The 27,405-nt window shown below is 41.8% G+C and overlaps 2 protein-coding genes across 4 annotated transcripts in view; both read left to right on the plus strand.

Moving 5' to 3' along the window:
- LOC141984284 (uncharacterized) overlaps window positions 1-1,231 on the plus strand; it is a 42,928-nt gene extending 41,697 nt beyond the window's left edge. Inside the window, exons 9-10 of the mRNA XM_074947221.1 lie at window positions 325-454; window positions 971-1,231. Of these exons, the coding sequence (XP_074803322.1) occupies window positions 325-454; window positions 971-1,026 (186 nt within the window). The 3' untranslated portion in view covers window positions 1,027-1,231. The remainder of the gene's footprint in view (window positions 1-324; window positions 455-970) is intronic.
- A 4,909-nt stretch (window positions 1,232-6,140) lies between these two features.
- Window positions 6,141-25,570, plus strand: LAPTM4A (lysosomal protein transmembrane 4 alpha). Of its 3 annotated transcripts, XM_074947542.1 has the most exons (8): window positions 6,141-6,383; window positions 15,948-16,068; window positions 18,118-18,194; window positions 18,279-18,401; window positions 19,205-19,300; window positions 22,664-22,762; window positions 24,814-24,904; window positions 25,472-25,570. In XM_074947542.1, the coding sequence occupies exons 1-7, from the start codon at window positions 6,279-6,281 to the stop codon at window positions 24,886-24,888; spliced, it is 696 nt and encodes a 231-aa protein (XP_074803643.1). In that variant the 5' UTR covers window positions 6,141-6,278; the 3' UTR covers window positions 24,889-24,904; window positions 25,472-25,570. The 3 variants fall into 3 exon arrangements, with proteins under 3 accessions (XP_074803643.1, XP_074803642.1, XP_074803644.1); XM_074947541.1 differs by lacking the exon at window positions 25,472-25,570 and having other exon boundaries at window positions 24,814-25,351; XM_074947543.1 differs by lacking the exons at window positions 6,141-6,383; window positions 25,472-25,570 and adding an exon at window positions 6,490-6,586 and having other exon boundaries at window positions 24,814-25,351.
- Window positions 25,571-27,405: the final 1,835 nt, after the last annotated feature.

The raw sequence follows: 27,405 nt of genomic DNA on the forward strand, positions 1-27,405 counted from the left end.
TTGCAGGATTGTGGACAAAAATTGGACTGCTCTACACCTCTCCCTGAAAGCATTTTGCTCCTCTTCCATGCACTAGGGATAATAAGGGCAAAGATAGCGATGACAAAAGGTTATAACACTTGACTCCTGTCTAAAACAAACATAGTAGCTGGGTAGATGACATGCTGCTAAGTCTGATCCTTTTAAAATTAGATTTGTCCTATGTTTCTTTTAAATACTTGAATTGCTTATTATATTTGCATTTTTTTCATATTTTATACTTGCATATACCTCATTTAACTTATATGCTTAGTTAAGCATATTATTTCATATTTATCCTTAAAGCCTCAGCAAGGTTTGGAAATGAGAACAGAGGAAGGTCCAAGGGAGCTGATATCTATGAAACAGAGTAGTCATGCTATCTGTACCTCTTTCAAAATACCCCAGCACCCTGCTAACAATTTACCCCATAATGGTAAGTGATTATTTTTGCACTTTAAAGAACTGTGATTTCAGAATTTTTGGTAATCCCAGGAGTGTTTATCCATTTATTTATTTATTCATTAATTTTTTTAACTAAAATGTTAATGGCCTTTTTCTTTAGATGTATATGTTCACTTTTATAGAAAAGCACAATAACATTGTTTAATCAGCTGTTCTTTGACAAGGCCTGCATCTGCTCCTATTGAAGTTAATGACAAAATTCCCATTGATTTCAATAGGAGTAGGATCAGGACCTCTGCAGGATTTTTTTTAAATGAAACAGGGTGACAGTGATAGATACGTACCCGATCCAAAGCACACTGAAGTTACTGAAAGTCCTTCCATTTATTTTAGTGGGCATTGGCTCAGGCCTGGTAAGCAGATGTCCATTGAGAAATACATATGAACAACAAGAAGGATCATACGTTGGAAATTGTTTGGGTTTTGTCCAGCAACATGATTTTGGTGTGGAAGCTTTTTATAATCAGTGCTGCTGTTTGTATGGCAGATGTACCTGGTAAAAAGGAGAGGCGGAAGAGGAAGAAAATGAGGAAAGAGACTTGATGGGGCTGTGTAGCTGACAGTGTGAAAACCAAATAGCACGTGTGCTGATTAGCTGCAAGAGTTCTGCTTTCTGTGGTGATGCACTGAGCCCAAAGCAAAGAGAGGATCTAGAAGGATCCCAATAAATGGGAGAAGAGAAGAACAGGAACAGTGAGTGGGAGAAGGAGAGAGAGAGAGAGAGAGAGAGAGAGAGAGAGAGAGAGAGAGAGAGTGTGTGTGTGTGTGTGTGTGTGTGTGTGTGTGTGTGAACCATGATAACCTGTGCATGAGCTGGTGTTGAAACAGAATTGCTGTTTAAAAACAACCCACTGCCCTTGATCACTTAAAGAAAACTATTGAGTAGGTTTTAGCCCATTTGCATTAAAACCTTCAGTGTCCTATTACTTATCAACTTATCATGTTGTATGACATTACAGAATTAGTCAAAATCCATAAATGACCATGATTGTATTTAAATTCTATAGAGGATCCACTCTTTATTCCAGCCTCCATGTGCAATTTAAAATGTGACGTGAGCAGGTGTGCTCATTGACGGGTTAATAATGTACAGAAGGTGGGTAGTACATGCTAAAGCAGATGTAAGTCATAAGAAAGCAGTTGTTAGACCTACGAAGAACAGCACCGCTCACCTGCAAATCTTCTCTTGAATCTTTTTAACCCCTTGCAGCTGTTGAAGTTGGATTTTTACCTAACACAGTGACATTTTAAGCATGATCTTTTTGCTATAACTGTATTTTAGCCAGAGAGATCTTGTTGAGTATATTTTTCCAACCTGCAGTTTGGCAGTTTTTACCATTTTATTACTTAATTTCTAACATTATAAGCCAAGTATCCAGATGAAAGTTAAAAAAAATCTGATGTTTTTTATGGTGAAGGGCATATACTTCTCATCTTCAAAGGGCTATTTAAAACAGAAAATATCCAGTAAAGAAAAGCAAATTGTTCTACCTTAAATGCCAGGAGTCTGTGAAAGGTGTAAGATTGACACCACTGGTGGCTCTTTATCCACAGAACTTCTACAACACAGCAGTAACTATAAATGCTTCCCTGTACTGCCCAGAGAATGTGCCTCAACCCTGATCCATCTTGGCAAGGCCATCTCGATGGGTGAGATGATAGTTATTCAGTCTCTGTGCCTATTAAACTCTGATGAAACTGCCTCTGATGAAACTGCTAAAAAGGGTTCCAGTTACTGTTGGGTGTAAAATGGACATTTGTTCCCAGTTGGTCTGACATCACAAAAGTCATTTCACATAGGCCACCGTCAGCTGTTAACAGCTTGGAGTCATTACCAGCTACACTCACACTGGAACCACTGAGCTAGAGGTAAAAAGCTCCATACTTCAGTACCTTGAACCACACAGTCCCTGTTGCCAATGTATTTGTGTAAATGTAATCTTATCTAAAACCCTGAATGCTTACATGTTGGCTTTCACCCATGCTGTAGGATTTAAAGCATTAGTATCCCTTAAAGAAACTACAGCACAGAAATACTGTATTTATAGTCGTGTTAGTCTGTATTCGCAAAAAGAAAAGGAGTACTAGTGGCACCTTAGAGACTAACCAGTTTTGTAAAAGAGCAATTATCCTATGGTCTAAGCACCTTTGACACAAATTAAAGATACAGTTAATCAAAGTAATACCAGCAGCTAACCTACTACGATAAAACATCCCTCCCTCCACAGACAAGCGCCCCATCTAGCCCCTTCCTCACACAGAACCAGAGATAATAAATGAGCCTTGCAATATGCCCTGAAGATGAACAAAATAAGGTTAGTTCAGAGTCAGACACATAGTTGTGGGCTTTTTTCCCCATCACATAGGATATTTTTCACTCAATAGTACACTTTAAAATTTGCATATCTTAATGCTTACATATCAGTTAAGAGAAAATATAGGCAATTTATGAATGAGGCTAATAAAGCAAACAATGTCTTCCCTGACAAGCAATTTGTTAATACATATGCATAAAACTAACAAGAAAATACTTGACCTTATTGGGAAAACAAATCTGGTAAGGATTAGGATTTAGAGGCTGGATTAATTAAATATGTAAATAACAGGTGAAATTCTAGCCCCATTGAAATCAATGGCAAAGCTCCCATTAATTCCATTGTGGCCAGGGTTTTACCTGAAATCTTTATTTAGCAGCAGAAGATAATTTCCATTGCTGAATACAAAGAAAAATATCTTAATAAAAGATGTAAGAGAAGTTAATAAGGTTGGTAGACTCAGAATTTCACCAACCTTTTTCTATGTGTCTGTCTGCAAACTTTGCAATGTTGTGTAATGTTGTTTTATTTCCAAAGTGAAATGTTTTATTTTTTTTCTAATAAAAAATATTAAAATCACTGGAAACAGCCGAGTAACTTCTGAGCAACCCTCCAGTAATAAGTGTGTGTTAGAGAGCTGGAGGAAAAAGCTTTTCGGTGAGAAAATGTTTCATTTTCAGGCTTCCACAGGGATACTGTGAAGCCATTTTTCAAGAATGGAAAAATCTCTCAACAGTGTTTTTTTAAGGAAAATGTATTGAAGTTTTTCTTTTGTTAGAATAAAAGAACACATGCAGCGGGCAAATGACATTCACTTGTACAGCTGAGAGTCTGACAGTAACAAGAAACAGATTATATATGGCCCAGTTCTGTCGTGTTTATTAATACAACTCACACTGAAGTCAGCTGGACCGTGGCCACATTAGCAAACCTTGTAACCATACTTCCCCACTTGTGTGGCTTCCCCAGTGGTAGTATGTGGTCACTGTAATGTAGACAGGGCTCAGATGTTCATACTATTGTGTCATCTAAACTTACGTACTATTAATGTGGAAATGAATAGTTATACAAAATGCCATAGTGAGGAGTATATGTCCCCAAGACTACAATATTAATCGAGCATGCCCTGCTGTATGCATGAACAATTTCAAGGCTGCTTGTACACTAGTATACTTTGGCTGTAATTCACCACCAAAGGTGTCAGTGTTACTAGTATGAGCGGTGGAAGGGCTAGCGTAGGTTAAGGGTCAGGTTACATAGTGGTAAAACTGCCTGAGCCCTGTCTTGATTACATCTTCCCTTATTGCTACCATGTGTGGAGCTGCACAACCTACTAATCCATCTCTACCAGGATTACTTTCAACATTCCAAACCACAAGCCAGAGAAAATCAAAATGTTAAAAAATCAAATTGTCACAGAAATGACTTTTCCTACTACTCCTAAATGCAGAATTCTGACCCTCACAGCCAGCTATATTACCGTGGTCTGACACCCAGGACAGACCAGATTCAGCCTTGTACCAGTGCCTGTGTTCTATAAATAAAAATGTCATGACTGTAAAGTCTGTTATCTCGTGGCCCCACAGGCCTAGAAAAAGTAATCTTACCATTGAGGAGCAATTGCCAGTTTCCAAGGGGAGTCAGTGCTCACTTCTAGCCATGCAGTAGATGAGATATCTGAGTTTATATTTCTGACATTTTATGTACAAAAAAATTATCAGATAATTTTTAGAGGATTTTATGGTTCCTCCTCAGCCTTATACAGTTTGACACATGGTAACTAAAGCTTTACAGGCAAGGCATTATGAAAAATAGTCTGAGTAACATTTTTAGAAATTATAAAACACTTGCAAGAGAATTTTTCTGTGATGTGTCACATCCAAAAATCCTGACGATATGGTTAATAAAGTAGGCATCCAACCTCATGTTAATAAAAGCTTTACATGACCCTCTGTCGTACGTTCCCTATACCTAAAACTCCCATATTTCACCTAAAAAGAAAAGGAGTACTTGTGGCACCTTAAGAGACTAACAAATTTATTTGAGCATAAGCTTTCGTGAGCTACAGCTCACTTCATATTTCACCTGCCTACTAACCCTCACCCTCAGATCCAGCTGTTGTAAGTAGTTTGGAGATGAGTTAAATTGCTTCTTACCAGTAAAAGGCAAGGTATAATAATCTAACTACATAAAGTATATGGGATTGGAGTATCACATTAAAGGACTCAAAAGGTGACAGTGTTAGATCAGTAAAAAAAGAATAATAAAAAAGCCACAAAGTTCAAAGTGATTCATTTTATTTGGACAAACATTAAAAAAAATGCAAGTTTTCCAGAATTAGTCTCTTTTTTTGATGTGAGCAATTGATTTTTATGAGGGAATTTGAAGCAAGAGATACCTGAACTCAGAACAATGTAATTTCCCCCCTCTCTTTCCAAAAGAGTCTATCTCAGTGGAAAAGTTAGTTTCCTAATAAACTAATTGTAAAATCCTGGTCACATTAAATTCAGTGGGTGTTTTGCTGCTGACTTCAGTGGAGCTAGGATTTTATCTTGCAAGTCACTTAGGGAAAATGTTTCTGTGTGGGGTAATTTATTTAAAGGGTTTCCTTTCTATGATATACAGTATTCATATTTTGCTTTTACTCTAAAAGTTTGTGTCCATTTTAAGGAAAGTCCAGTCCACACTCAAAGCCCCGCTCTTTCCACTATCTTTCTGTAAGATTAAATATTTAGACATTTCATCAAATAATGTGATTGACTCTGATAAACATTTACATTAGCAGTTACTTGTTTATTTAATAAAATAAGGAGCTGGGTTTTTTGAAGGAACCACCTTCAGCCTCTTTGGGAGACGGGGATTGGTGCTGCCGAGGCTCAGGGTGGCATGGCTCCCACGTAGAGGATACCTGTGTGCACGGAACGGGGCACAGCTGTGTACACGCGTCCCCTTTGTCGGATCCGGGGCTGGAGTTAAAGTCACTGCCCCGCCCAGGCGGCTCCGCCCGCCCACTTCTTGGATACCAACAGGACCAGTCACCTGCATCCCAGCTCCCCTCGCCCCTCCCCCTGCCACAGAGCCCCTCCCCCTGCCTAGGTGAGTTCACCTTATGCAGGTATACCCTTCCTGCCCGGTTGGGCCCCGCCCCCTCCCAGGCAAGCCCCGCCCCGCCCCTTCCCTCTGAGCTCCGCTCCTGGCTGCTCTCCAGGAGCGCTGACGAACTTTTCCGGAGGCAGCTGATCCACATTACAGAGATGTTGTGCGACGATTGGCGGAGTCGGCTGCCAATCGCCCGTGGCCGTGGTAACGTCCCCGCCCCTCTTCCGCCTCGCCCCCGTTGTTCGCCGTTGATTGGCCAGAGCGGCGGTGAGACGGCAGCGGGGCTGCGCTTCTCTTCTCCACAGGAGAGGGGGAAGGGCCTCGTTGATTGAGACAGCGAGCGAGCGTCCCGTGTGAGGAAAAGGCGCTGTTGCCGCCGCTATGACGTTCAAGGGGAGCCGGGCCCGGGGCCGTTTCTACAGCACCCGCTGCTGCGGCTGCTGCCATGTCCGTACCGGTACCATCATCCTGGGGACGTGGTACATGGTAAGAGGCCCCGCACCCCGCGGGGAAAGAAGGGGGCTCCCTGAGCCTTAGCGCGCTTGTGCGGTGGAGAGGGGGCGCGCTCCCTGGGTCTCGCACTACGCATGCGTATGGAGTTCGTCCGTTGCTGGGCCGGCAGGCTACCCGAGGAGTAGGCAGCACAGCGTATGCGTGCCTGGGGCGGAGACGTGGTCGCCCGTGTTGTGGTGTGTGGACGGTGCCTGGTGGCCTGTATGCTGTGGCTAGTCCTTTTGTGAAACTGCGTGAAATCCTCTCTCCCTTCCCCCCCGTCCTCGGCCTTCTTCCGCCCCCCTCCTGCCTCGGGAAGGGGCCTTTGTCCTCGCCCCTGCCCCGGCCAGTCGCCGCCCAGCTCTTCCTGCGCGTCTCGCCAGGCTCCGGGCTGGGCGGCGCCCGGCGGGGCCAGAGTCGCTGCGGGCCGGCCGGGCCCTGTTCGCGTTCAGGCCCCCCGACCCCGGGGACTCGCTGCTTGTGCAGGGCCCCGGGTTGCCGCTCCCGCGGAGTGCGGGGGACCCTCCGCCCCCCGCATCGCTTTACCTCACGGGAGGAGGGCAAAGTGGCGCCGCACTTGTTCACTCACCTGAGCCCCTCGGGCTGCTCTGGGAGTGTGACCAGACAGCAAGTGCGAAACACCGGGGTGGGGGTAATAGGAGCCTATATAAGAGAGAGACAAAAATCAGGACTGTCCCTATAAAATCTGGTCACCCTACTCTCTGGCTTGTGTCTTAGTGTAGGTGTCCCAGGGCAGGGACTGTTCTCTGTGTCCCGAGCAACGCTGGATACGTTGTCTTACTAAATGATAACTGCTAGACATGACCCGCGGGGGGCGGTCTGAGTAGGTGGAGGGTAGGACAATAAGATTGTGTGGTTGCTTGAATGACTAAGATGTAACCTTTGAGAGCATGATGAGATTTTTAAAATGAATGTCTAGAAGCATATAAATGTTGAAGAATTAAGGATTGAGTAGGGCCCTGGAGGAGGGAGTGGATGCTTTGGTGGACAGGATCAGAATGGGAGTTCCAAAAAAGCCAGCGTGAAAATATGCGTAAGTGGGTGAAAGGAAAAGGACATGTAGGGTCACTCTGTGAGCAAACTGTGATGAGTGAAGCAAGCATTGGAAACCAGTGAAGGAAACACAAGGGAAAGAGCAAACACATAAGAGACAGCTAAATTGTGAAGGGTTATGAAAGTTATGCCAGAGGTTAAATTTCATCAGGAGGTGATAGGGAGCTAGCAGTAAGTTGTTTTGTGGTTTGTTTGTTTGTTTTTTTTTTTTTTTTTTTAAAGTGGCTAAAAGATTATAATACTGGACAAGTTAAATGCATTTTGTCATCTTTTGCTATCAAAATGTAAATTTCCCCTGCTCCAACCAGCTAGTGATGCTATTGTCAGTCACCCATTTGTTAAATTTTCCAGAAAGCACCTTTGTGGTTACTCCATATTGCGCGTCATGCTTGGGAGAGGTTTCCAATAAAAAATGCAAAACTAATGCGTTATTTTCCTTTGCTGAGATGCTTACAAAAACTTGACAATGGTTTGGCAGTTGGTGTGTTGATATCATTGACTCTCATGCTGATCAATATTGCCTCATTGTGTTCTTCTATTCCTCAGTCTATTTTCTGTTTTTTTTATGTAGATTTTTTTTCATCTGTTTCAACAGATAGTCCATGACTGGTGCTCCTAAATATTAGGGTAATACTGATAAAGCTCTGAAAATAGGTGCAGATTTCAAGAGAAAATGAGAATGAAAAGGCCACCGACAGATCTCTGGGGAACACTGATGAAATCTAGGAGGGAAGGAGGAATAGATGCCAATATAGTCAATCTGCCATTTGTTTGCCCTTCCAAAACAGTCTCTGGTGCTTTTGGTCAGACAGGTAGGACCTCTGCTCTGGACGTGGGTTGGGGGAGTTGAGGCAGTATCACGAATAAGACAGTGATCTGAAAACGCTACTAAAAGTTAGGGCTGGGGCTTGAGAAACTAGTGTGGAGTGAGCTAAGTAGGGTTATGAAGTAACTAGTCTCCTGGGAGGTGTAGTCTGAGTCATTCACCCAGCTTCTGGGCTGGGGGAGGAAATGGAAAACAGTAGCCCAGAACTGTTGCTCCATCCTCTGTGTCATTGAGGCTGGCATTGCAGGACAGGTGGGAAGAGCAGATAGTGGAAGTGGGTGGGGGCGGGTCAGAGAGAGTATGAGGGGAAAATTATAAAGAAGCTTGGGGTACTAATACAAAATGTTGAGTGTGCAGAGAGAATGAGGAACTGAAAATATGGGTGGGAGAAAATATACAGACAGAAGGGCTAAAATGGCAGTTCCTGTCAAAATTGCTTCTTGGTGTATCTGTTTCTAGATTTCCTAATTTCCTAGAATTTCTAGGAAATTGGATAGTTTTTTATCATGGGGGAGGGGGGCAGTTTGGTTCCACAACTTGGGTCATCAGTGGAGTTTGGACCTTTTCGATCCACATCACCTCTGGCACCTTAGCTAATGGAATAACTGACCACAATAGTAGATTGCCTCCACACTAGTGGCTGGTACACACTGAGGATGACAATCAACGTTTTGCTGGTGGGCTTCACAGCTGTTTGCTGACAGCAAAGGAGTGTAGAGACCCATGACTGCTTGGTTCCATTCCAGGTTGTGGAGAGAAGTGTGCTGTAGTGCAGTGGTCCTCAAACTTGTTTGATTATGGTCCCCCTTCTTTGTGTCAAATTTCTCACACCCACCCCCATGTGAGAACCTCTGCTCTAGTGGTTATAATCCCTTCCTTCTGTCTCAATTCCTGTAGGACGTCCTTCTCTGCTTCTGTTTGTCTTCCCCTGCCCCCTCTTCACCTCCTTTCCTCCCCCCCCCAAGCTCTTGCTTCTTACCCCTCTACTCCCATCACAGCTCAAATTTCCTTGAGGCTTACAAAAAGCACATCCATGCCAATAATGCAACATCCTTGCTCCAAAGCCTGGAGCTGCTAAAAGTTCTCTGTGCAATCGCTGTAAGAATGATTATTAACATAGGCAAAACACTACATTTTCCTTCATCTTATTCTTGGAAATTGCTGAACCATTTTATCTGAAAGTTCCCAAAAATTTCAGCTGAAGGCAGATACCTCGCATGGAAAACCTTAAGTCCAAGCGTTTGGTGTGGCAAATTTTAAAGGCAATTGAGGGTCTTGTAATGAAAAGTGTCAGGCAATCTTCATTATAGGTGGTGCTGTCAGATCAAATTATAATAGTTGAGTTGAAATACAAGCTGTTCTTAATTTCTGACATTCTTTGTTCTTCCAGTGTTAAACTTTGTTTCAGGTTTTATACTTCCTCAATGGCTGTAATGAGGAAAACTCTCTCTATTCTGGTAATCTATCTAGAGACTAGAAGTCACTGTAGGTCAGTGGTCACCAACCTTTTTATGCACAAGATCACTTCTTAAATTTTAAGAGTAACCCAGGATCTACCCTTCCTCAAGGCCCCGCTCCACTCACTGCATCTTCCCTGCCCCTCCCTTGCTTGCTCTCTCCCACCCTCAATCCCTTTCACTGGGCTGGGGCAGGTGGTTGGGGTTCAGGAGGGGGTGTGGGCTCTGGGCTGGGGCTGAGGGGTTTGCAGTGGTGGGGAGCTCCAGGCTGGGGCAGGGAGTTTGAGTGCAGGAGGGAGTATGGGGTGCAGGCTCTGGGAGGGGGCTCAAGCAGTTGGGGTGCAGGCTCCCTCTGGTTGGCAGCGCAGCAGGGCTAAGACAGGCTGCCTGCCTGCCCTGGCTCCATGCTGCTTCCAGAAGGGGCCAGGGTGCCCCTGCAGCCCCTGGCGGGGGGAGGGGGACAACATGGCTCTGTGCAATACACCTCTCTGCAGGGGTGCACTGCCCCTCCTCCCCCCAGGGCCGCAGGGATGTGCTGGCCGCTTCTGGGAGCAGAGCGGGGCCGGGGCAGGCAGGGAGCTTGCCTTAGCAGCAGCCCTGTTGCACCACCAGACTTTTAGGAGTCTGAGATAGTGATCGACTAGGAGAGTCTCCAGGATCGACCAGTCGATCACGATCAACTGGGTTGGTGACCACTGTTTTAGGTAGTTTGGGACTTAACTAGTATGGATATATGTCAAACAAAGGTGATGCCTAAAAGCAGAATAAGTGAATGGTAAACAAATACTCAAAACATTTGCTCTCGGAAGTCTAGTTCTAAAATTTACTATTTTCTTCACTAGGAACTGGAGCCCAGATCCTCAAAGCTATTTAGGTCCCTAACTTTCATTGAAATCTGTCTAAATTAGAAGCCTAAATACATTTTGAAGATCTGGGCCTGAATTCTCCTACCCACCACCTAGATATTTAACAATGCCCAGGGACTTTCCTGGGAGATTTGTGGTAATTTGAGTTTCAGGATCATTATAGTTCCCTATAAATAACCATTTGTGACAGCTAGAAGGCTTTCCTTCCCTTCCCCCAAATGATCATAAGATGTAGCTTTTAAAGCTCCTTCTTCCCACAGGCTTTCTCGGTGGGCATGCAGCTTCCAGAGACAGGAAACATATTTATTGTGTTGGCGGGATCAATAAACAGACTAAAAATGTCTACTCCCACTGAAACAATGCTAACTTCTTTTGGCAACAAGCTGTGGTGATTCAGTGAGTTATGCAGTTACTACCTGGTTTTTAGGATTCGTCTGAGCCCTCTAGTGAACATCCAGTTGTTTAGTTAAACTTCTCCGCTTCTGAAGGTTCAATTGCATTCAATAATGAGCAAATCTTAACAATTTACAAAAATATTTTTTTTATTTCAAACATGGGTTTTTTGGTCTGAGATGCATGGAAATAACTACAAAAAGAAAAGGAGGACTTGTGGCACCTTATGCTCAAATTTGTTAGTCTAAGCTTTCATGAGCTACAGCTCACTTCACTGGATGCATGCAGTGGAAAACAATTTTTTTTAAGAGGGGAAAATTAGTTTTTTAAATAAGGAGAAGCGGAGGGGAGTGCAAGAGGAGTAGAAGTTTCTTTCTCTTCCCCCCTCATAGGAAAATAAGAACCCTCACTTTTCAACTTAGTTACTTAGGTTATCATGGGGTAAATCTGATGCTTGGAGGAACCTAAAATTTAGGTCTTTTGAGCCATGAAAGTGAAGTACTTGTCTGCTTAGGAACTGGAAACACTGGCCCAAGAGTGAGACCGTAGTATCCATTAATAAGTCGGCATTTGTCAAGGTACCATACTGTCCTTCCTCTTTTAAGTAGAAGGAGAAACTGATACCTCATATCAGTTTGTGGGAACTGCTGCATTTTTAATAGCTTCTGTTATCCAGTGGATTCTGAGTAAAAAAAAAAAAAAATAGGTAAGTCATCTTTTTCTTGAGCTATGTATATGTGCAGACTATTTTATTTTGGGACTGGTGGTTGTTCTGAATACATGTACAGAGTGAAATACCACTTTTTAAAAACAAAATGTCTTAAAGTGTTAGGTATGAAATTAATTTGATTTCATCTTAATATAATATAGCTCTGAACACAAAACTGAGCCTCTTTTACTCCTTAGCAAGAATAGGGTCGGGAGGCTCCTGTGCATTCCAAAGTGTTTCCTCAACACCCACAAACTGGGGCAAGGAGGGCAATAATAAAATTGGATGAGGTTGTCCTTCAGTTCTATAGATTCCACATGCATGCTGCCTGCAGTGGTTTTCTGGCTCCCTTCCCACCTGACCTAAAAATGTTCAGTTTAATAACCAGGCCTAAAGTGTGTGGACTCCATGGCTGAACATGTTTGTAGTCCAGAACATACAGTGACTCTCAGCTATTACAACTCCATCTTAACAGAAGCTACCCTTCTTTCAGATGGGGAGGGTAAGACTGGACTCTTCATTTGGAGACATTCGTGTTCCTTAATTGAAAAGCTTCTGTTGAGCGTTGTGTCATTCCCTTATCCCAGTAGATGTAGTTCACCCCCAGTCTGACTTTTTAGGTAGCTAGAAATCTAATCTGGGTGTCTCAATTGGCAGTACAAATAGAATCACCACACCAGACTTTTTTTAATATTTTATTTTTGAGAGATGGGTGGGTTGTGACTTTTTATCAGTCACAAAGAGTCCAAAATCCAAATGTCAGTCTTGATCAGAAATAAAATCTGTAAGACTTCATACTCCCCATCTTTGTCACCCTCCTTGCATCGGTTTGGGTGGACAAAATAAAATATAGCTACAATACTTAGAATGCAGTTAATGAAACCAAAGGTAATTTTCACTGAAATATTAGGACTTATCTGACCGCTTGTCCCAGTTGAGTAGTGTTTGGATACTGGAATCATGACTCTACAAACACATTTTGACCTGCTTTTGTAATGACTTCTGAATTCTAATGCACTAGAAATGAGCATTTTGAGTGCAAATCCACTGATTTACTTTTGGTGTTAGAACTGAAGTGTTTGTAAAGCTTTGGCTTACAATAGCAGATGATGGAAGCTGAGCTTTAATGTATTATTGTGAAGCTTTTTTATACTGCTAACCTAAGTTTTAACTGAATCTTAAACAGTGGCAATGGTTACATGAGCCTTTTAGTTTTGTGAAGGTGGGGTTAAGAAGTTCTCAAAGCCAAAAAGCTAGTTTCCCAGTATATAGATATTCAGAGTGCAGATACCCGGATTATAAATATTATTTATTAAAAATGCCTCTCCATATGAAGGGGTTAGCTTGAGTGAGACTACTGACAGTGTTGGCAGCAGTGAGGAGATGATGCTTATCATGGGAGAGTAGAAAAGGTGGGAAATATGAGAGCAGTGAGGACCCAGATGAACAAAGGTACAGAAAGATGCAAAATAGCAGACTCGTACGATGCAAATGGATAAACTATCCAGCATGTGTACTGCGCCCCCCCCCCGCCCCGAAAACTTAAGCAAATGCATTTTAACTTTCAAAATGTGGGAAATGCACATCTAACTGGTATGAACTGTGGTGTCTAACATTTTAACAAGCAACTTCAGTTTCCTAATGAGCTGTTCTGGTTACAGAAGACTTCTGTAATTATGCATTAATCTGCTACCATTGCATCAGACTCCCAGAGCTTGACCAGCAAACAAGGGAAAATCCGGTTTAAGTACTTGGAAACTGCAAACCCACGCTTTCCTGGACCGCCTTTATAAAAATACATCCCAGTGGAGGCAGGTCTTTCTGAATGAGTAATGGGAAATTGTCAATTTTTGTCATCCAAGAAACCTCTTTCAAACTGACTTTTCCTGTTTACATTAGAGATGAATATCAGAAACTATACTCTAACAACTAATTACTAACATCTAATACTGTTGGGTGCTCTTGCAAACTATCTTACTCTAGAAGAAAAGGAGTACTTGTGGCACCTTAGAGACTAACAAATTTGAGCATAAGCTTTTGTGAGCTACAGCTCACTTCATCGGATGCATTCCATTGAATGCGTCCGATGAAGTGAGCTGTAGCTCACGAAAGCTTATGCTCAAATTTTAGTCTCTAAGGCGCCAGAAGTACTCCTTTTTTCTTTTTGTGAATACAGACTAACATGGCTGCTACTCTGAAACCTATCTTACTCTAGGCTAATCACAGTTAAACTGACTTTTTTTTCTTGTACAGTAACTCCTCACTTAAAGTCAGCCCAATTAACATGGTTTCGTTGTTATGTTGCTGATCAATTAGGGAACATGCTCATTTAAAGTTGTGCAATGCTCCACTATTGTTTGGCTGCCTGTTTTCTTCACAGCTGGCAGCCTCCCTACGTGTGCCCTCCCCCCCACAGTGCTGCCCACCCACCAGCAGACCCCACAGATCAACACCTTCCCCCTCCTGCCCCTGCCTCCTGCCCATGGCAATCAGCTGGCTTGCAGTGTTTAGGAGGGGGGAGGAGCAAGGACTTGGCACGCAGGCTCCCACTCCCTCCCCTACCTCCTGAACACCACAAACCAGCTGATTGCCCTGGACAGGAGGGGGGGTGCCTGCATGCTGAGTCATCACTCCTTCCCCCCTGCCTCCTAAACATGGCAAGCCAGCTGATTGCTCCTCCCCCCTCTGTCCTGCCCAGAGCAAGGACTTGCCATGCAGGCTCCCCCTCGCACCCTGCACCCCACCTTCTGCCTGTGGCAGTCAGCTGGCTTGCTGTGTTGGGGAGGAGCGAGGATGCAGCGTGCAAAGTAAAGGGGGAGAGGAGGGAGAAGAGGCAGCTCAAGGGTGGGCGCTTGGGGGAAGGGGTGGTGTGGGGGGGGCCGAGGGTTGAGTGGTGGTGATCCTGACAGGGAACGCAGCTTCAAAGTGATTAGGGGAGTTGGTCATCTAATGACTTGCTATAAAGAAATTTACCAAGGTGGGGGGGGGGCGGGCACGAAGGAAAGCAAAACAACCATCTCTAGATGTGTGTTTTCAAGTTCAGCAAGAGGAGTGCTGGACAATCCACCCTCTTCCACTCTGACTGCACCACCTCAACCAAACTTCATACTTGGCAATGATTGTAGTGTTAAATTGCTTGTTTAAAATGTATATAATGCCTTTTGTCTGGCAAAAAAAAAAAAAAATCCCTGGAACCTAACCCCCATATTTATATTAATTCTTATGGGGAAATTGGATTTGCTTAACAATTCCCTTTAAAGTCACATTTTTCAGGAACATAACTCCAATGCTAAGTGAGGAGTTACTGTAGTTAAACAGTATTTATTTGAAACACTGGGACCTAGTAACTCTAAACCAGAATAGTGACTTTAAATGAGAGATTCAGCCGGCTGCAGCAATACTATAAAGAAAGCAAATGTTATCAAGCATTCGGGCATACAACCAACCATGAGTATATGAAGTATATCTAGTCAAATCTTACTGAATCTTGTGGGGTAAGATTTCACTTTTTAAAATTTTTGCTATTTATCCCCTCTTGACCTCCTTTATATAGGTTCTGATCCAGTTCCCATTGAAGTTAGTCTTTCTATTGAGTCACGTGGGAGGTGGATTGGGCCAATAGTATCTAATTTCCCCCCCCCAAAGCTTGCCTCCCTCCACTAAGGCTACTAGCTAGGGTGGAAAAATACTTGTGCTGCTATACCCCCTGCAATTTAAATGAATAGTAGGGTGGCTGTAAACTACTTTTGTGCCATATCTAATTGTAACATTGTCAGTTAAGTGCATTAAGTAGAAACACCTTTTTAAAAAGTATCTTATGGTGTCATGTTTTATACCTTCTTTTCTTTCCTTGGTTTCACTCTACTCTTTCTAATCAGCTCATGAGATGGATTTCTTCTTCCTTGCATTGTTTCAAAGTTTGTACCCCGCCTCCTTATTTCATCTGAAGTGGGAGGGTGTGGGGAGTCAAAGGCCTCTTCTAAACAAAGTTGCACTGGCTGAAGTTAAGGGGTGACTTTTAAACCAAGACAAGAGTGTCCAACCCAGCTTTTTGTACCAGTTCAAACTGGCTTAAAATAACACCTTCAGTTGAGTGTGTGCGGCTTTCTTGTGTAGACTAGGCCAGAGTTTGTTGTGTTCTCATCAGAAAAATGATTTCTGAAGCACACATTACATCTTTATCTGCCATATTGTAACTCTAAATAACTTAAGTAACTGCAATATCTTTCTCAGGTGGTGAACTTGTTGATGGGAATCTTGCTGACTGTGGAAATGACCCACCCTAATTCAGTGCCAACTGTTGACATACAGTATGAAGTCATTGGTAATTACTATGGTTCAGAGAGAATGGCTGGTATGTGTCTAACTTCAAAGTGCCCAGATTACTACTTAGCAGAAACTAGGGCAAGTGTGCATTCTCCTAGTACATCTTGCATTGCTACTGTGTAATTCATTATTCAGATAAGTCTCATCTGCCAAATGTGTACCTATGCTTATCATAAGTCAGGGGTTACTCTGCTGTGGCTTTAAAAAAATAAAAAAAAATCAGTGTTATGAAAGCCTCTTAAGTAAAACTTACATACTGTGTTTTGACTTCATATCTCTCTCAACATATTAGACACTTGAAAGCAAATCTGTGGGGTAGATTCTGCTGTTTTCTCTACCACTTTGTAGGTTGGCAGATACCTGTAGTCTCCAATTAGACATTTGCTATCCTTGTCTTGATTATTTTTTACCTACCAGTAACTTTAATTTGATTAAATTACATTGGAAACCAAATTGGCTGTCTCTTTTGCTGAACTTTGATTTACCTTATTACAGAAAGATCTGGATCGTCAAAGACTTCATGGCTCTTTTTTCAGAAGCCAGCTATAGCTATTGTGCATGAGTCTGAATAACTTATGTAAGAACAAAATGTACTGAAAATAGAAAACTTGAATAGCTTTGAATGCTAAGAACACTTAAAGAAGATGCAGGACAGATTCACTAAAGTCATCTTGACACAATCAAAGAACTAATAAGAATGAAATGGTACACAGGGAAAACTATTAAAAGAGAATTCATAGCAGAAATAGTTTGATACTTTAAAAAATTTGTTTTAGAATCACAGACAAAGAAAAATAAATGGTTTGTGTGTGTATAATCTGAAGATGCAATCATTGAGCCAGTAGCAAAGCTTATGGTTTAATGATTGCACCTTTGTAGGTATTTGACTTCATCATTTGCTTAACTGTGTAACATTATATAATCCAGTATTGGGTATATAGAGTTGTGTGGTGGTTTTCAATGTACCAGATGCCTTACAAAAACAAGCAAGTCAGAGTCCTTGTCCCAAAGTTTATAACCTGAATTCAAGATGATACAAAAAGTGAGGCTCAAGAACAGATGGAAGGGATTGTGGGATGGAAGAGTAAAGATGAGGGTGACTATAAAACCACATGGTTAGTCAGTTATATAGCCTGATGGTTCCGTAACTTGTAAGCTTTCTTCCCCCTCCCCACTCATATTAAAAAAAAAAAAAAAAAATTGCTGGAAAGATGGCAATGTGTTTGGATTGGAATGAGGTGAGGCCGATGTAGTGGATGAGGTAGTATCATGAGTATAAATCTGGGAGCCAAAACTCTTGATCTGACCTGTTATGGGCTTACTTTCTGAGGTGCTGAGCACCTGGAATTTCCATGTGAAGTCGTGTAAGCACCCCTTGTCTTGTCTTCTATGGGAAGTATAGATCAACACTTCAGAAAAATAAGGCTATTAATCTTTCTGTTGCAGTTTCCTTAAACTGGGTCAAATCAGTTTCTGTCTCTGTGATCAAAATAAGGAATTATTTATGTGACCAATAAAAGGATGAACATAATGTAGTTTGCAGATGGCAATTGTATGTCCTCAATTTACATGACACAAAAGGAGAATCTTCATTATTCAGACCCCCATTAATAGCCTGAATACTACCACCATGTGGCTTTCGTTTGAATTTAAGCCTCTTCTGCTACTTAAACAGCAGTACCTTCTACAGAGTATGGCATTATGCTCTGTTAAAGAGCAATTTGGTTTCAATGGCTACTGATTTATGAGATCAAGTAACTTAAAGCTATAGGTATGGTGGAAGTTGTCCTATTTTCATATGAACAATTACTGTTGTGGATTGGTTTAATAAAACCAAATTAATTGTTTGGGTGAATGGTATGGAAGGTACTATAATACAGACTGCTGTTGCTTATTTATAACATGTAGCTATGAGTGCAAAAACAAAATGAAAACAGTTGGATAAACTGATTATGGGGTGTGGCTAGTCAACAGGTAGATTTTGTGTGTTCAAATTGGAAATACTGAAATTATAAGCCTGTTAGATACCAAAACTGTAAAGTGGTGTGTTAACTTTTGTTTCCCATTTTTAATTCAGAAAATGCTTGTGTTCTCTTCGCCATCTCACTCCTCCTGTTCACAATAAGTGCAATGATGGTGTATGGAGCGATTGCTGTAAGTATATTATGGCATTCAGTTCTAAACTTGGCTAATGTGACTTTCAGATTAACAAACTTTTTTTTTTTTTCACCCCCCCAGCACCGAGTGGGCTGGCTCATTCCATTCTTCTGTTACCAGCTCTTTAACTTTGTCCTCAGTTGCCTGGTTGCCATCAGTTCTCTTACTTACATGCCAAGAATCAAAGACTATCTGGATGAGTTAGTAAGTGTCTGGTTAATTAGGTTAATTTACAGGTGACAGTCTTGGTTTTCATAAGGGGGAGTGTGGTCTGTGGTTATTTATTTATTTTTTTTAAATACACTAAAGCATTTGACATGCCAGTCCAAGAAAGGCTCAGTCCCCTTCAGGTATTAAATAGAGCACAAAGCTAATGACAAGCTAGATTTGGTAGGTAGCGTAGATTCAAATGACTTAAATCATTAACTCCCTCAGGTCAGTTTTTAGAGGTATACAAGTGTATGCTTAACTTAATATAATGGGTTCCACTCAAATACAGGTCTGGCATGGGAACTGGAGTTCTGGATCCAAAGAATTTGGCCTCTGTTATTTGTAGGAGATTAGGGGTGGGGGACACCTGCTTTCCACCCTCAACTTGCAGGCCAGCCTGGCACAAGATCATTCTGACCTAGTTGGCATAAACTTGCATAAGTTCTCCTTCTGCACTCTTCCTGAGTGGGATTGTGGGGTCAGTAGCTGCTTTTGAAGATGGTCCATGGTGAATTGTTGCCATGGGATTGAGGGAAGGACTTGGTGGTGATTTGAAAGCACAAGACCTCTCTGCAGCTGACCCTTTCTCTGGTGGTTCCCCTGCAGACTCACTTCAGGGTTGAGGTGGGACAAATTATCCCTGGAGGAAGAGAGTGAGAACTTGAGACATTTCCTAGCTCTTTCACATAAATAATGAAGGGGAGATTTGGGCCCCTCTGTTTGAGCTAATCATCAGTGTGAATATAGCCTCAGATTTTGACACTGATATCTGGATTTTTTTTCTCCTTTTAAACTAGCCAGATTTGCCTTACAAAGATGACCTCCTTGCACTTGACTCCAGCTGTATTTTGTTCGTTGTCCTGGTGTTTTTTGCCTTATTTATCATCTTAAAGGTAAACTAGATATTTTATATTATTTAAATAACAAATGTTACTTTTCAGAAGTTTGTGTATTGCAGTGTCACTAATACATAGTTCCAAACTATTCATAATTTGGATTAAGCATCTTGCATAATATTTTGAGGGTTTTTAAATTGGAGGATGACTTCAGTTTCATATTTGGCACAGTGAAGTTGATACCTAAACTTCTTTAGTTGCTGTGCTTATTGGGAATAGGGCTGTAGAAAGAGCAGGTTTTTGTGTAGGAGGGGGTAGAAATAAACCTTCAAGTGCTGTCTTTAAATTTGCATCCGTATGCAGTAAAGCTCACAGGGAAGTGGTATAATTAGACAAAGCACTTCATGCATGATCTTTGTTTTTAAACTTTACACAAGTGGGGGAAAATTGCTAGTTAATATTGTATATCACATTCTGAATTTCTTTTCTAGTGTGTTCCTGAATTTGATTGGACCTTCTCTATTCCCTCCCAACCCCTGTGCCCATATATAAAGGGGTGGTGATGTGAGTGGGGGAGATGCATGTAGTTTTTTTAAATGCCCCAGTGTGTTTAAGAGAGAAACTGAATTAAGGCTTTATGCTATAAAGGAATACTTCTGTGGCTGGTACACCTAAAACTAGAGCTGCCAGTTCATAGTCATGTGCTCTTCATGGCTGCTTTTTGTAAGCAGAAGATAGTGGATCTCTAAATTTATATATTTATGGACATGTACGCTTTATGACCCTGCCTACCTACAAGAACAAGCTAGTCAGAGTAGAGGGGACAGTAGGGCATGCATGTGCTCACACTAGCTGATAAAACCCAGTCACCAGCTATGACTTTCTGTTGCAGTCCTTACTTTGGAACAAGGGTGCAACCATGTCTTAAAATCATTGAGTGGTGTGGAAAGGGTGGAAGCAGAATGAACAAAATTAGTTTCTGGAAGTCTTCTGGAAAAAAATTGAAATAGCAAATGCAAATTTTTCCTTAATATTTTTTAGAGTCTTCTTTGAAACTCTATACAGTAGAACCTCAGTTACTAACACCTTGGAATGGAGGTCGTTCATAACTCTGAACAATGTTCTGGTTCTTTCAAAAGTTTACAACTGAACATTGGCTTAATACTGCTTTGAAACTTTACTATGCAGCAGGAAAAACGTTGCTTTTAACCATCTTAATTTAAATGAAACAAGAACAAATTTTCCTTACTTTAGCAAATCTTTTTAAACTTTCCCTTTATTTTTTAGTAGTTTACAATTTAACATAGTGCTGTACTGTATTTGCTTTACTTTTCTTCGTCTGTGCTGCCTGATTGTGTACTTCCAAATGAGGTGTGTGGCTGACCGGTCAGTTCGTAACTCTGAGATTCTGCTGTATTAGAATAACTTGCAAGTGGCAAGTGAAGCTCTTTTGAACGGAACAAAACAGATGTACATACCAACAGCAGGACCCTAAACACTTGCCATGTGTGCATGAATTTAAATCTCAGTAAGCTTAAACAGGGTATGCATTGGTAGGCTATTGGGCCATAACTTCACTAAACTGTCATTTTGCCTTCAGCCACCTGAACAGTGCACAAATAACTACATAACGCAAACTCGGAGTAGGTTCTTTCTATTAGAATATAACTCATTAATTTCAAATGTGTTACTATTTCTACTATGGTAGCCCTTTGGAGCCTGAAGCATAGATTACTATCAGGCGCTGTACTAATGCCAAACAAAAGGACAGTCCCTGCTCCAAGATGCTTACAATCCAAGTCTGAATAAAATAAAGTTAAACTTTTTTATTTGTTAAAAAAATAAAGTTATGTATAACTGGTGATTGAGCCACACACTTGTACTAAAAGGGCATCAGGTTTCCTGGAGATAAGAGAAGACAGGCTGTTAAAGCTGCTGGTGTGTGGGTTTTTTATTTTGATTTTTCCTCTTCCCCTCAAGTTCTTAAACAGTATTGAGAGCCTAAAAGCAACTCCCAGTTCAGGTCCCTAACAAAACTAGGTTCAAATCTATCCCTCTACATTTTGCAGTGGTGTTGCTGCTCTGGGATAGGGAGAGTGGTGGCTTCCTTTTTATTAAGACATTTTTGGTGCCCCTTCTCTCTGCCTCCTTCACCCATGGGACCTACTTCCTAGACTCCAATCCCTGACAGAATAATCTCTTTTCTCCCTGGCCTCTCACAGCATTGCTTCTTTTAGCCCCCTGTCTGGGCACTTAAGTCATCCCTCTCTCAGCCCCAAACCCTTAATCTCTGCTCTTTCATCTCCCAGCACTCTAGGATGCCAGGATTCGCTACAGTCTCATCTCTGCCTCCTTCCATCACATGCTTTTGGGGGTGAGGGGGAGGTGAGACATAATAAACCCACCAAAACTATTAAATGTTAATATTCAGGCTTTGTATACTCTCCCACAGGTCAGGGACCAGTGTTCCCTCTAATTTTTCCCACCCATCTGCAGAATGAATTTTATGTGCACCAATATGGAGGTGATCTGAGATCACCTCAGTATTAGTGCACATCACAAAATCCATGTGGTTGGGTGGGGCCAAAGGGTTTGGAGAGTGAGTGGTGGGTGTGGCGGGAGGGAGAAGGGCTCAGGGTTGGGACAGAGGGATGGGGTGCAGGGGTTAAGGCTTCTAGGCTGGGGCTAGGGAGGAGGAGCTCAGGGCTGGGACAGGGGGTTGGGGTGAACAGGGTGAGGGTTCCAGCTGGGGTTGTGGGCTCTGGGGAATGAGGAGCCTGGGGTGCAGTGGGGCTCCCCAGGGCTACAGTGGGGAGAGAGACTCCCTTCCAGCTCTCTGCAGCAGCACCTGGACTGGGAGGGTGGAAGAGGTGTCTCTCCCCTGGGCCACAGCAGGTTTGAGGGGAGGGGTGCCTGTCCATTGGCCACAGCAGGTCCGGGGCTTGGGGAGAGTCATCTCTCCCCAATACAGCCCTGAGTGCCTGCATGGCACTTAATAGGCAGCTGCACGGCCATGCAGTTTAGAGGGAGCTTAGTCAGGGACCCAGTGAAGGAATTATCTGTGAGGTCCTTTTTACTATGGTGTTGCTCTTCCATGCACTCCAATCCCTGAGTTGGTGTGTTACAACCAGGTGAAGGGGATTAAAATTGTTCTCTGATGTGCTGGAGATGTTTGTTTTTTCTAGAGATGTGTGAGCTACATGTAGAGCATATACTGAAATTTTGGTAGTTTTTGTTCATTAAGTGATTTGGGTGGGGACACTTAATGTACAAGGCCAGCTGGTTAAATGCCTTGGGCCATATTTACTGCTGAGGGTAAAAAACTCCAGTGACCTCAAGAAGTTTGCACCTGCTTCTGTCAGCTGATTTTTCTTAAAGCAAATTGATTTTATTTATTAAAATATAACTCTCATCTCTCAGGCTTATCTAATTAACTGTGTATGGAACTGCTATAAATACATCAGCAACAGAAACTTGCCTGAGATAGCCGTGTACCCTGCATTTGAAGCTCCTCCACAGGTAAAGTCTCTTCCTTAGACAAAGGAACAAATTGCCAGTTATTTTTAAAATAGATTTGATGTCTGTATGTACTTCTAAAATTAAACAATGTTACCCTCTCAAGAGAACCAGTTTGAGTTATAGCTGCATTGGCTTCTGTCTGAGCCCCCATGGACGGTACATGAAAGAAATGAGTCAAATCGGGGAATGGAGTAAAAGGTGAATAAATGTATTTATATCCACCGCCTTGTACAGAGGCATTAAAGAGAATCCGATTTAAAGTAACACATGGAAGACCTTTTGAGTGCAGTATTTAAATTTGACAAGACTATATTGATGTTGTGGCAGGCAATAAATTGTGTGAATGCTGCAGTGCTGGCTTGGAGAGTAATATACAGGCCTCTGCAAATGAGAATATTCCTCAGATGAAAGATGCTTTTGGAATCCTAATTTCACATTTCTGTGAGGCTGTTGGACAATGCATCATGCATTTAATTTTCTGATCATAGGTCAGAAGATGTCAATCTGGAGGCATCAGATTTTATTTAAATTTCTGTAGAATTTTTCTGACTCTGCCTCAACTGCTCAGGGAAAACAAAGGACCACTGTTGAATGGCAGCTGTTTCAGGACTTCCAGAAGGCCTGCAGCACCTGATCTTTTTGAAAAATGTCAATAGTACAGCAGAGCTTCCTCTGCTTTTTCCTGGGCATACAAGGATAGCATTAGTTTCTAGATGGTGGGGCTTCTACCCCCTGTCCATCAACTAGACTCCATTTGGTTTAATTCTTTCCATTAGTAGATGGACTTCAGAGCACTACGATCCAGGTGCACTAGCTGTCTGATAACAGATCGTTGTCTCTTCAGTGCTGGCCAGAAGTTCTCTCTCAGTTCCAGTATGCACCATTAGAAACAAATGGAGTAATATAGGCACTAACTATGGAAAACTGAGCAGTTCCTCCCTGTATTCTGAGGATGCTGGAGTTGAGGGGAGAAACACTATCTGGTTACATCAGTTTCCATATCAAGGTGCTATCTCTGTCCGTACATGAATCCCACCACCATAGTAGCTGAACATCTGAATGAAGCTCCTGTGGAAGTGTGATCATTAGATCTAGTAGAGAAATAATTTAGGATTATTGGGAGCAGCAAATAAAATTAGTTAACATATTATAGCTCTAGTTACAGTGGGTACTGTATGACTCAGCAGCAGTACCAGTGGTTCTCCAGACTTCTAGTTCCATGAACTATTTAATAAGAGAACCCATACCGGGACCCAAACCTCAGTCCCTGTGATTTGGTTATCAGAATATTTTTGTTCTGTGGGCCACCTATGAGAGCTCTGGGGCACACTGTTCCTATAGTTCAGGAACCACTATCCCATACACATAGTAGCAGCATTCCATTAGCTTTGCAAGACTGGATGCTGCTAGTGACCACTGGAGAAGATAGTGGCATGAAATTTATATGAGCATAGAGGGTGATGTGAATTCAGTTCACCAAAGTGAACATACTTTCAGAGTCTAGAATGCAGTAGTTTCAGACAATCAATTGGTATTTCAAAGCCAAGAATGCAGATCTGCAACACCAAGCTACGTTAGTTATCTTTTATTTTGCGCTTCTGGTGCGCGCGCGCGCACACCCCCAGGAAACCCTTCCCCAAAGTGGATCTAGCCTACACGGTTTATAGTTTGTTTTTTTAGCAGAAACACAATGGAACATAATTATCAAACACTCTCACAGAATTGGAAAATCTTATGCCAATTTATATTGACAAATGTCTTCAACTTTTAATTTAAAATTCCAGTTTCTTGACCTTTTTTCTTGGGAGGATGGGAGGTGAAATTGTTTCCCTGCTAGCTCCTTTACTGCTTACTAGAAAAGGATAAAAATGGAATAGAGGTAGTGGCTGAGATTTAGATTCAGCAGAAGAATAAGCTGCTTTTGCTACTTCTGGCATTACATTTGCTGTGAGTTTCACTCTAAAATCTGTCTGCAGTAGAGAATCAAGTTGATATGGCCTCTCCTAAAAGCCTCTGCAATCTCAGTTAACCTCACTCGTTTTATTTTCTAGTATGTCCTGCCAACCTATGAAATGGCAGTGAAGATGCCTGAGAAGGAACCCCCACCTCCTTACATACCTGCCTGAAGCAACTGTACTTAACGTTAGTTAACATCTGTACCAACTTCTTGGGTTTTTGTCCTTTTAATTTTGCAAAATTGCTTAAATATTCAGGGCTTTAGGAGCAAATCTTTCTGTTAAAAGATGTTTGATATAACTCTACTAAGCAAAACACATCTGGCAGTAACTTTTTTCCTGTTTGCTTTAGTTTTTGTTCTCTTTAATGGTCTTAAACGTGTTTGTTTGCTTTATGGTCTTGTACTGCAAACATTAGAACTACATGAGTGAAGTAGTTCATGTGACATCAACTGAACAACTCACATGAGTAAAGTTAGCCACAGGCATACATGTCTGCAGGTCAGGCCCTTAATTTGTAGAGTACTTTTTTGTAAAGTAGTTCATAAAGACAATCTGATCTACCAGCAAAATGGGTGTTTTGCCTTTCTTTAATCATTTTTTTGGGGGGGGGGAAGAGGTTGGGAGGGAGGTTTGAATGTGGTGTGTGTGTGTGTGTGTATATATATATATATATATAATTTTTTACTTTGCACTTTTCTCACACTATCTTACCTTATTGTTTTTGTTATCTGTTGCCTTGAAACATTTTCAGGAAGAGTGAAGTTGGCACTAACATTTGAAGTTTTACAACATGCTGTGAATGCAAGAAAAATGCACACAGAAATTACTTAAATGTGGGCGATGATGGCTGCATGCTTCTAATCTGTATATTTTCTCTATTTGTGATAAATGATACTTTAATAAATCTTTTAAGAAACGTTGACTAGTAGTCTTGACTGTGTGGGGTGGCATGGAGAAGAATTCCCAAACAAATTGTTTACTGATTTGGTAATGATCTAAGGAAACTTTGTATTATGTGCTCACTTGTAGGAGGGGGAACTTTTTTTTAAACCAAAAACATGTCACATGGCCTAGGAGAAAGAGGAGATGTTAGTCAAAAGAACAAATGACCATGTAATAGAACTTACATTCTCCAAAATCTCAACCTTCTGTATCTAGGAAAATGTGTGATCTTTCCAGTAAGCTGAAATGTAGAATAAGGGGATATGCTGCCCCTGCTTAAAAAAAAAATTCCTCACAGCACTTTGAATTTATGGTTTCACCCTTCCTCCCCTACCACCTCCTTCTCTGAGAAGGATACAAAGTTTGAGATGCCCTGTCATATCTAAGATTGCACAACTTTGCCTTTGCCTCCATCTTGGCTCTCATTGCCTCCCATTCCTCCTAATTTAGCCATACTTGGGAAAGCAGGGGTATAGATGTTTTAATTGCAGCTAGTCCTCTTGGTTTTAATGGCCTGGGTGGGACCTAACTAATGTACACAACTCCCAAAAGGGAAACTGGTGGTACTGAGGGCACTCATGTTCCAAGCTTATATTAGAACTGATAGAGCAAGCATGCCAGCAGATGTCCAGTTCTGAGCCCTCATATCAACATCTTGCATCTGTCACAACTCTGCCAAGTTAGTAGCAGTTACAGGACACCTATCTTTTCTTTGTTATTCTTCTGTGCCCCTCTGGATGTTGTGACTAAATATCCCCCAGTCTGTCTAATGAACAACTTTGTTTCAATTCACCTTACACCTTTTCCCTTTGGGAAAGGTGATGGGGTATCAAAGGATTTCTGATGGAAGTATTTTTCTTTTTGTTATGCAAAGATTTATTAAACACTTGACAAATGTGAGGAGAGAAAAGTGAAGGGTCCAGTTCTGGAGTATAGTAAACTGTTACTTGGATAAACATCCTCAAAATCCTGTGAGGTGTGGTTGTGTGTGTTTGTGTTTCTGAGGATCAATCAAAAGACTGGGCAGGAGAGCAAAAGCAACAAATCTAAGACTTATATGGTAACTAGTTTATAGGGATAAACCAGGCTTTCTGTTAACCAAGTTTCTGGAGCAGAACGAAAACACTTACCAAGGACATACACAATTCTCCAACAAAATTCACAGCTGCTTTTTTGTAAGGTCTAATCTGAAATCCCTCCCTCACCTAGGAAAGTGCATGGGACTCAATGTAGCTATTTTTAGCAGGATGCAGTACTGGGATTTGAACCAGTGGTTCCAGGGAATCTAGGTATTTCAATTATAAGGCTAATATCACTAAATCTATTTGGGGTAAAGCTGTTGTATGTCCTTCAGAAACCAGGCAAGATCTATATCTCTGGTAATATTGTACAAAAGAACATGGCTAAGCTTATGAATAAGCTTTATTGCAAAAAACTGTTTTCTTTCAGGGTTACTAGTAAAACTTACAGCTTGCACCTTTAACTTCCTGTTTAAAATAGACCTGACTGTGTAGCGATGATGAGCACCATTTCCATTGAAATAAAGTGCTCAGCTCAGCACTTCACAGGACCAGATTCTACCTCTGTAAAGAGAACCAGGTTCTGAGGTAAACTGGGTACCTCAGAGGTGTTGTAGACTGTTTGTAAAGTGCTTTGAGATCTCCAGATATGATGTAGTAGTAAGTTGTTCAAACCTTTTTATCCCTCTGGTCTAGAAAGGATTTTTTTTTTTTTTTAAAAATA

This window comes from Natator depressus, chromosome 3 (genome assembly GCF_965152275.1).
Source record: "Natator depressus isolate rNatDep1 chromosome 3, rNatDep2.hap1, whole genome shotgun sequence".
NCBI classification, from domain to species: Eukaryota; Metazoa; Chordata; order Testudines; family Cheloniidae; genus Natator; species Natator depressus.

Bases quoted from the DNA above. Each gene is read 5' to 3' on its own strand.
- LAPTM4A (XM_074947542.1), top strand. From the start codon at position 6,279: ATGACGTTCAAGGGGAGCCGGGCCCGGGGCCGTTTCTACAGCACCCGC. The intron at 6,384-15,947 runs GTAAGAGGCCCC...TATCTTTCTCAG, and splicing joins TCCTGGGGACGTGGTACATG to GTGGTGAACTTGTTGATGGG. The intron at 19,301-22,663 runs GTAAACTAGATA...CTCATCTCTCAG, and splicing joins CCTTATTTATCATCTTAAAG to GCTTATCTAATTAACTGTGT.